The 10587-nt window shown below is 35.4% G+C and overlaps 1 protein-coding gene across 2 annotated transcripts; it reads left to right on the forward strand.

Moving 5' to 3' along the window:
• Window positions 719-9108, forward strand: LOC104746398 (myosin-1). Of its 2 annotated transcripts, none has more exons than XM_010467863.2 (24): window positions 719-1124; window positions 1752-2094; window positions 2244-2345; window positions 2432-2575; window positions 2693-2843; window positions 2951-2978; window positions 3206-3371; window positions 3486-3549; window positions 3651-3664; window positions 3768-3852; window positions 4194-4297; window positions 4388-4526; window positions 4780-4898; window positions 5273-5425; window positions 5682-5771; window positions 5912-5989; window positions 6193-6351; window positions 6536-6742; window positions 6998-7203; window positions 7303-7438; window positions 7514-7643; window positions 7759-7905; window positions 8012-8079; window positions 8190-9107. In XM_010467863.2, the coding sequence occupies exons 2-24, from the start codon at window positions 1756-1758 to the stop codon at window positions 8859-8861; spliced, it is 3501 nt and encodes a 1166-aa protein (XP_010466165.1). In that variant the 5' UTR covers window positions 719-1124; window positions 1752-1755; the 3' UTR covers window positions 8862-9107. The 2 variants fall into 2 exon arrangements, with proteins under 2 accessions (XP_010466165.1, XP_019092886.1); XM_019237341.1 differs by lacking the exon at window positions 719-1124 and adding an exon at window positions 1583-1603 and having other exon boundaries at window positions 8190-9108.

Raw genomic sequence — 10587 nt, forward strand, 5'->3', positions numbered from 1 at the left:
ATTAAATTATAGAGAGCAGGTTAGTATGAAGTTTATAATGATATGAAACTTTTCAGTGGATTGAAAAATGCAGACCAATAGTGAATTTAAAATGATATGGACTATAAATTTAAAATGATATGTACTAATATAGAGATTTTTAATATACAACAATGCATACTAGTACGCAATAGTAAATAGTGAATTAAGTGTTGATTAGTCCAATTTTAGTCCGGTCCGTAGTATACTATACACCATTCAAAGGCTAAATCATGTTACAAATTAAAATAACACGAATTAATAAAAATGAAAAGAGCATAGCTAGTATAAATAAGTTACATGAAGTACTTCACCCAACACACTCCCCCAAGATTAATCTATCAATTCTTATAATTAGTGAGTAAATATTTGTAGAAAAATTCAGAAAAAAGGATCTTAAATTCGAATTAAGTACATTAAAAGAGGAAAATATCAGCATTAAAATCTATGATCTGAAACTTAAAAATTAAAAAGAAGCAACAACATCGGTTTAAGAAAATAAATACAAAACGAGGTCATAATCGTCATTTCAGAGCATGTGAGGTGCTGAAAATTCATGTTTTCAAAATTCAGTTGGTGGCAAAAAAACGCAAAGACATTCAAAATTGTCGGATAATTTTAAATTTTATTTTTGTTAAAAAATTACGAGATAAAATTAAAAAGAAAAATAGGAAAAACAGCAGTTTCTTTTTTTTTTTCCTTTTTCTTTTTTTTTTTTCTTCTTCCTTCTTTTCTTGTTGTGAAGCAGAGAAAAGAAGCTGCACTTTTTAAGATATTCTCTCCAAAATTTCTCAGTAAATTGAAAAATTGAAATCTCCACTGTTTACTTTGGAGATTTCTACTCTTTTTTTTTTTCTTCTTTTTCTGTAATTTCACTTCTTCAACCGCATTAGTGTACTCTGTTCTTACCCCTTTTGTTTGTTCTTCCATTTCCGGAGTTGTTTACAGAATCTGAAGTAGTTTTCTTCTGTGTGGTGGGTTTTCTCTGTCTGAGATCTATCTTCCAGAAAAATCAATTCTTTTTTTGAGAATCTGAAGTTTTCTACTCAAGGTGTTGCCGATTGGCTTTATATCTTTTTGCTGAGCAGAGCTCTGATTCTTGGAAGGTATTTGAAAGGGTCTTTAAATCCAACAAATTTGAAAAATTTCTGCTTTTGTTCTGTTTCTCCTTTTTTTTTTTTTTTATGAATTCTTAACAAAATTAGAAATTTCGTATCGTCTTCTGTTTGGTTTGTGTGTAGGGAAGTGAACATACATAGAAATAAGGAAGTTGTCTTTTGCATCGCAAGATTTGAGCTAGATTTGTTAGCATTTTTTTTCAATTTTTCGATTTGCTGAAAATTTCAGCAAGAGATGTGTTAAAATGTCAACCAGGCAATCCCTTTAGATATTTTAAATTTTTAATCGCATTTTTTTTTTTTAACTCTCCTTCTCAAGATTTCGTCAACCTCTTCAATGAATGTCGTCGTTTCATTGTTTACTCCATTCAGAGATTTGGCCTAACATTTCCCATTCTGATAGAGAAACTTGAAAACACTGACTGAAGACTAAGGAAAAAAAAGCATTTCAGTCTATGTCCTTAAAAGTATGGTCCCCGCCATTAGAAGCTAGATAGGTCTTTTGGAGTGGGGTTCTTCTTCTAAAGCTTGATGGAAACCAAATATAGATTCTTTACTTTTTTTGTTTCTTGAACATTTCCATTTAAGCTGATAAGTTTCGTTTCTTTCTTGCAGTAAAATGTCCCAAAAGGTTACTCCATCCATGCAGTCGCTTAAATCTTTGCCGGCAGACTATAGATTCGATGGTTCAGCAATCTCGGATCGACTTGAAAAATCTTCTGGCGGGAGTGTTTCCTCAACCAATTCGAGTATTCCAAGAAAAGTTGGCTTAAGGAATGGTGTTAGTCGAACTGCTACTGCTGCTGGGGATACTGAGGATTCACCTTATAGCGGGCATGGTGTTTTTGTTGAAGATCAGTCTTTGATCGATGGTGTGGATCCTGGTACTGCTACAATGCCCTTGCCTCAGAGTGATGAACGCAGGTGGAGCGACACTAGTGCATATGCTCGAAAGAAGGTATTACTTCTGATACTCAAGGGTTGAGGGTTTTGTGGCACAGTCACACATTCGATGGATATGATGGATTTCTAGCGAAATTGAGAACAAACTTATTGCTTCTGAAGTTATAAGAGTAGGGATGAAATTTTGACAGTTTTTAACTTTAGATACTGCAATCTTGGATTCAACTTCCAAATGGTAACTGGGAGCTTGGGAAGATATTGTCAACTTCAGGAGAGGAGTCTGTTATTTCTTTGCCCGAGGGAAAAGTAAGTGACTTTTTGTATCCCAAGGTAGGCATGAGTTAATAGTTCAAGTGGATGATCAGCTATCACTTCTGCACTTGATTAAACAGGTTATAAAAGTTATATCAGAGACTCTAGTACCTGCAAATCCTGATATTCTTGATGGAGTAGACGATCTAATGCAACTAAGTTACTTAAATGAGCCATCAGTGTTGTACAACCTCAACTATCGATACAACCAAGATATGATTTATGTAAGTCTTTTGTTTCGATAGTTTTGTTCATCAGGGTAATAGTGTTGAATCTGTTGTCATTTGGTATGCTCCAGCATTTATTATTGCTTCTAAGCTTTTTCCTTTTTTTGGCACTAGACAAAGGCAGGGCCAGTTTTGGTGGCTGTGAATCCTTTCAAGGAGGTTCCTTTATACGGAAATCGCTACATTGAAGAATACAGGAAGCGATCAAATGAGAGTCCTCATGTTTATGCAATTGCAGATACAGCGATTCGCGAAATGATACGCGGTGAGATCATGCTTTATTGTTTGTTAATTATTGAAAGTTAACTTTGCAATTCTCATGAGATAAAAAAACATTTCAGTTCTCACACCGTTTTATCTTTTCCAATCCAGATGAAGTTAACCAATCTATCATTATCAGGTTAGTAGAAATGTCCTCTTTTATGCTGAGTTTTTGTGAATTTTCACGCCTATTGATTTCATATGGCAGTAGCATGAGTGCACTTTTTGGCTATACATTAGTCTTCATGACATGTAGAGATGCATTAGTTTCGACACACTGAGACTAGTAAATTTGTTGAATAAAGTGGTGCTTCCAGTTTGTGTATTGTGGAGTATTCTTATAACATGATTCTAATTCTCATCCAGCGGCGAGAGTGGAGCAGGGAAAACGGAGACAGCTAAGATAGCTATGCAATACTTGGCTGCTCTTGGAGGTGGAAGCGGAATCGAATATGAGATACTTAAGACTAATCCCATTTTGGAAGCATTTGGAAATGCAAAAACATTGAGAAATGATAATTCTAGTCGTTTTGTAAGCCCTTTCATTACAGTGCTTTTTGTATATCATTAATCCCGTATGCTATGTTGTTGAATGTTTTGGGTCTTCGTATGTCTCACAATGTTGTATTGATATTAAAATTTACAGGGGAAGCTAATCGAGATTCATTTTAGTGAAAGTGGAAAGATATCTGGTGCTCAAGTTCAAACATGTAAGTGCAAACCTTATTATTTTGCAACTTCATTTTGTCTATTTATTTCTACAAAGCTAACTTAGCTCCTTTTTTTTTGGCATGTTCTTCAAACTTTGCAGTTTTACTTGAAAAGGTAGCTTCGTTAGATGATTTTCCCTGCTCAATTTCTTTCCTTTTTGAACATGATTCATTAACATTGACATTTTTTTTCTTTGTACGTTGACACATTTTAACAGTCTAGAGTAGTCCAATGTGCTGAAGGGGAAAGATCATATCATATATTTTATCAGCTTTGTGCTGGGGCGTCACCTGCACTTAGAGGTATGTTTAGAAAAAATGAATCCTAAAAGATTTCTTATAAAGGTGACTTTAAAGAGAAGAATACAGTTTTTTTCTTGACAGCTAGAACAATCACTGATTAAAACCTTCTGACCTAGTTGTTGGTGGCCGTTATCAAGTCTGTAAATTGTTTACTGTAGGTTTTCAGATTAACTTTGTGTGCTTAACATGTTTTCGGTTGTATCAATCTTAAATGAAGATAAATTATGTCAACCATCAGTCTTTGAGTCAATGTTGTAATTGTTAGGTCTACATATACGTTTAGTAAATGGTGGAAAGTTATTTATTTGTGTTTGTTTTCCCCATTCATTATTAAAATGCAGAGAAGCTAAATCTGACAAGCGCACATGAGTATAAATATTTGGGACAGAGTAATTGTTATTCAATCAATGGAGTGGATGATGCTGAACGTTTTCACACTGTTAAGGTAATTCCCTCTTTCAGAAGATACTTTCTTCTTCCTAGTCATTTCAGATTTTTATTTTTCTATCTATTGATTAATCCTTCGCTGTTGCAGGAAGCTCTAGACATTGTGCACGTTAGTAAAGAAGATCAAGAAAGTGTATTTGCAATGCTTGCTGCAGTATTATGGCTGGGGAATGTTTCCTTCACCGTTATTGACAATGAAAACCATGTTGAACCTGTAGCAGATGAAAGTAAGCCACTTTAGTCCCTAACTAGTGATGCTTACATTATTTGAGTATAAATGTTTCTTTTTTGCGTCCGTGAACGTTGATCTGCATGCCCACTATGCTTTTCTATGATGTTGATGTACTATATTCCGGACATTTCCATCATCTCTATGATGTCTCGGGTCTTGGAGTTGGAAACAAGAATTTTTTTGCTTAATGTGTTGCCTCATCCGGCAGATAGATTAGCTATGTGATGTACTTGTTTTTTCTTTTTCAGGTTTGTCAACTGTCGCTAAATTGATTGGGTGCAACATCAATGACCTCACGCTAACTTTATCAAAACGTAAAATGAGAGTTAGGAATGATACCATTGTTCAGAAGCTAACACTACCGCAGGTATGCCTTTTACAAGATTTGCTTACATTTTGTTTGTGTATTATTAGACTTGAAGTAGGGTTTTGTAGAGTCAATATGGAGAAGCACTTTGGCAAAATGAGAGATTGGAATTTTTCTGCTCTGGTTTATGTCTACATTTTTGCATTTGCATGTTGTTCTTTGCATCCATGATTCCATGCTTCACATTTACATGAAATTAATGCTTTCAATCTCGTTTGGCCTCAAGTCTCAGTGTCTCACAGTAGGCATTTTATCCCTCCGAATATTATGACAATATTCCTGTTCTTTGCTCATCTTTAATATCTTAGTCAGTCTTGTCTTTCTTTTACTTAACATTTTCCCTTTTGCTGATTTTTTTTCTTATTTTCTTGCAGGCCATTGATGCAAGAGATGCTTTAGCAAAATCAATCTATTCGTGCCTGTTTGACTGGCTAGTTGAACAGATCAACAATTCTCTTGCAGTGGGAAAGAGGCGGACTGGTAGATCTATCAGTATTCTTGATATCTACGGCTTCGAATCATTTGATGTATGTTTCTGCTCTGTCTCTCTCTGTGTTTTCTCCTGAACAAAATCACAATTGCTACCAGCTATTATTTTGACCTTCAGTTGGCAATGGCATCCCTAAATAGTGACAAATATTAGAACTCTTTCGCCAATGAATTGTTGATTGTAGTTGAAATAGCGATTAGGATCTAGGAGGACATATCTTAACACAAAAAGAGGCCTTTGAAGTTCATTTATGTATTTTATTGATTTGCTAAACAACTTTTATTCATCTGCAGAAAAATAGCTTTGAGCAGTTCTGTATAAATTATGCAAATGAGAGATTGCAGCAACACTTTAATCGTCATCTATTCAAGCTGGAGCAAGAGGTAACAAGTTGTCCCTTTCTGTATGAACTATACCGGCTCATATATTAAATTTGCTTGGTCGTGTATTCACATAGAACTACAGTCTAAAAGCTCAATTTTCTCTGATCGAAGATATTAATGTTTATTTCTACTTTTTTCAGGAATATATCCAGGATGGCATTGACTGGACCAGGGTTGATTTTGAGGACAACCAAGATTGTCTTAGTCTCTTTGAAAAGGTAGTTAATAAGAAGAGAATAGACTAGGAAGTGAGATGGACACCCTAATAAGAAGATAATAGAGTTCAACTTTTACATACTCCAAGCCGTAGTTTATTTGGTGAAATACTTACTTTAAAGCTGAAACATTTTTATTTGGTGAAATGCTTATTTTTTGGTCTGAAACATGTATTTTAAGGCAATTACGTCTGTTGTCTGTGCAGAAACCGCTGGGGCTGCTCTCTCTTTTGGATGAGGAATCTACATTTCCAAATGGCACAGATGTGACACTTGCAAACAAGCTAAAAGAGCATCTACACTCTAATTCATGTTTCAGAGGAGATAAAGGGAAGCTTTTCACAGTTGTGCATTATGCAGGAGAGGTAATAGCTTCTGAAACCTCAGTGACACCAATATACATGGCATTCCAGAAAATGCAAAAGGCATATTATAATGGGATCTGTGAGCTCTTTCACAGTTGCTCATTATTCAAAAGAAAACAGGAACCTAGTCTCGGACATGAATACCTCTTGACAGCTTGCTTTCTTAATTGCGTTTCCGATTCAGGTTACATATGAGACGACTGGATTTCTAGAGAAGAACAGAGACTTGTTGCATTTGGATTCTATTCATCTTTTGTCCTCTTGTTCTTGCCTCCTTCCTCAAGCATTTGCTTCTAGCATGCTGATCCAATCTGAAAAACCTGTCGCCGGCCCGTTATACAAAGCAGGTGGTGCTGATTCCCAGCGTTTGAGCGTAGCTACTAAATTTAAGGTAGGGTATTTTGACTGATGTTACTTCGTTTTGGCTACATGCTTTACTTTAACTCATTATCTGCATAGATCTGGTGACAAGAATACCGCGTATAAATCTTCAAAACTTGTTGTGGTTGCCAATTTTAGCCTCTCTCACTATAATTATTTCTACCCCCTTTCTTATCCTAAAGGCTTCTGCTTACACTGTAGAAAGAGCAAACATCTCATATTCTATGATATTTTGTTATTAATGATCTTGCCTGGATTTTTCAAGGGTCAACTCTTCCAATTGATGCAACGTTTGGGAAACACTACCCCACATTTCATTCGCTGCATCAAACCAAATAATGTTCAGTCTCCTGGGTTGTATGAGCAAGGGCTTGTCTTACAGCAGCTAAGATGTTGCGGGGTCCTAGAAGTGGTTCGAATTTCACGGTCTGGATTTCCTACAAGAATGTCTCACCAGAAATTTTCACGAAGGTGAAAACGCCATTCATCATTTAGTAGTTATGAAATGGACAATGAAGGCTTTTCTTCTTAAGTTGTAACCATATTGGTTTTTAAATGATCATACTGCAGGTATGGTTTCCTTTTGGTGGAGAACATTGCTGATAAAGATCCTTTAAGTGTGTCAGTTGCGATTCTCCATCAGTTTAATATCTTGCCGGAGATGTATCAAGTTGGCTACACAAAGTTGTTTTTCAGAACCGGCCAGGTATAGTAGCTAGTCGCCTGATGTGAAAGACTTTCTTTTAAAAGTGCATGAATAATATTCTCATGTGCATTGCAGATTGGGGTTCTTGAGGATACGAGGAACCGTACGCTCCATGGCATTTTACGTGTTCAAAGCTCTTTTAGAGGATACCAAGCACGCTGTCACCTAAAGGAGCTTAAAATGGGAATTTCTGTTCTCCAGTCATGTATGACTCTTTTGTCTCAATTAATTACCTTGGTTTTGCATCTTTGTGTTAATTGCAATGGAGACATTTTGAGCTTAAACTGAGATATTGCTATTTCCCACCTCTTTTTCTCCAGTTATTCGTGGAGAGAAGATAAGAAAAGAGTTTGCTGAGTTACTAAGGAGGCATAGGGCTGCTGCTACAATACAAAGCCAAGTTAAAAGCAAGATCGCTAGGCAGCAGTATAAGGGCATCACCGATGCATCGGTTTCGATACAATCAGGTAAAAAGGTTTATTGTTCTTCTTAGATGTTACAGATCATCTCATTTAGGAAAATCTCAAGCTCATTTTTCATTTTTGATACTGAGTTATTGTAACTTCTTCGCAGCAATTCGTGGTTGGTTGGTTAGAAGATGCTCAGGGGATATTGGATGGCTAAAATCTGGAGGCACTAAGGTAAAGGGGTTATAATACTTTCCACTCCTGTCTTCTCACAGTATCTTTATGTTTTCTTTCATCTCATTGATGTGATCTATTTTTGTTTCGGTATTTGACCAACTGCTCAGACAAATGAGTCAGGTGAGGTGCTAGTAAAGGCATCAGTACTTTCTGAGCTTCAACGCAGGGTACTTAAAGCGGAAGCTGCCCTGCGTGAGAAGGAAGAGGAGAATGACATTCTCCAGCAGAGGCTTCAACAGTATGAGAACCGGTGGTCAGAATACGAGACAAAGATGAAATCAATGGAAGAGATCTGGCAAAAGCAAATGCGGTCACTGCAGTCCAGTCTTTCCATAGCAAAGAAAAGCCTAGCGGTTGAGGACTCGGCTAGAAACTCGGATGCATCGGTCAATGCAAGCGATGCAACGGATTGGGATTCAAGCAGTAATCAGTTCAGGAGCCAAGCAAGCAACGGAGGAGGGTCGAGACTACAGCCTATGAGCGCGGGTTTGAGCGTGATTGGAAGGTTAGCAGAAGAGTTCGAACAGAGAGCTCAAGTGTTTGGTGATGACGTAAAGTTCTTGGTGGAAGTGAAATCTGGTCAGGTGGAAGCAAACTTGAATCCAGACAGAGAGCTGAGGAGGCTAAAACAGATGTTTGAGACATGGAAAAAGGATTATGGAGGGAGGTTGAGGGAAACGAAACTAATACTGAGCAAGCTAGGGAGTGAAGAGAGCAGTGGTTCGATGGAGAAAGTGAAAAGGAAGTGGTGGGGAAGGAGAAATAGCACTAGGTATTGATATTGATAATTTGATGGAGAGGAGAGAAGATTGTTCTTAGAGGCAAACTTTGGTCGTTTGCTAATTAAGGATTTGGCGGGGTTTTAATCTGGTAAAGTAGTTGATGATGTTCTTGAGACAACCTCGTTTTGCCTCTCATTGTGATTATACAAAACAAAACAAAAACAAATCTTAATTTAAGTTTGTAAATTGTGTTTTTTCTCCAACTTTTTTAATATAACAAGTGTTGCGATTTGGGGAGTTATAATTCTGCAATGCTTGCATATTTTAATCCAAAAGGTATATGATTAAAATAGGCAAAGCTTTGTTTGTTCTCTTTTAGCTTAAGCAATGGGTAAAAGAGTTTGCTTCCACGCTTGAAGTGTAGTGTACATAGCAAAGCATGAAGTGTACTTTTAAAAGACCAAAACTAATGATTATTACGTACGGTGTTTATGTATATATATATTTTTTGGGTGAATCCGGTATTTGTATATATTTGTTTGAATAATTTCGAAATTCTATGTTTTCACCAACTTTGGAGAATTTTGTACTGGATGAAAAAATAATAATTAAAATCTATATAGAATTAGATTCGTTTTGTGTAAAATAAGCAATCTAGTGGGCTATTCGATGATAAACGAATTTTAATTAGTTCAAGAATTCATTCAAGAATCAAGAAAAGAAATGTCCTTATCGACCAAAATGTTTTACTTTGGAATCAATTAGACGACAAATATAATTCAAAGAAAGAAAGTTAACTAAGCTACAAAGAGGATTAAGACGAATCCAGACACTTTTGGTAATCCTCCGATTAAGAATAAATCATTTTTTAAAAAAGATTTCCAAAAGTCATGGAGAAATGCAAAAAAAAGAAGATGGTGGTGGGGACATTTTGGCGTAATGTAAAACCAAGATTCCCTCATACATTCATACTAATCGAATTTTCTTTTTATTTTAATTGGATATCCAAATCGAATATTCTGCTATTTTCAAAAGCTCTTTGGACTTGCACCACCGTCCAGACTAATGTGTTTTCTATCAGCCACAAGATACATAACTCTCATTCATAAACTCTCCTTATCGTCAAAAAAAAAAAACTCTCCTTTTCTTTTGGCGTCATTGAAATGTCGTATGTTTCACATCCAAGTGGTCTGATTCATAAAGGTCTTGTATTTGTAATACTAATTTAGCGTTTTTTTCTTTCTTGTTAAATTATCTTAATATTTGATTTAAATTTACTCTCTTGGGTAGTTTAGCTTTTGGTAGTAAGTTGAATACAATAGTCTCATATGGCTGACCTTATAATAAATATTTTTTTAATAACAAATCCATAAATTTTAAATACATGTAATGCATGAGGTCAAATCCACAAAAACAATTTCATAACGAATAATCATTTTTGTAATAGTTAAATTACATATATAAACAAACAAATTTACCTACAACACACTTAAAAATTGCCAATAGTCTTGCATGCATAATCTGAATATAAATGACATTGCCTAGAAATAGATTCTATTTTTATAAATAAAAATATTTAAAACAGTTTATTAACCTCAACAAAGTTTATACTAATTCTTTTTATACAATATAATAAGAGCTCAAAAATATCAAGGTAGAAAAGATATTTGTTTTCTTTTTTTTAACAGCTAAGAAAAACATGTTCGGTTCTTTTATTCGAAGACGTACTGTATTAATAAGCGATTATAATAATATTTACCTTCTTCTTCCTTCTCTTTGCCCT

Source organism: Camelina sativa, chromosome 15, assembly GCF_000633955.1.
Source record: "Camelina sativa cultivar DH55 chromosome 15, Cs, whole genome shotgun sequence".
NCBI lineage: Eukaryota > Viridiplantae > Streptophyta > Magnoliopsida > Brassicales > Brassicaceae > Camelina > Camelina sativa.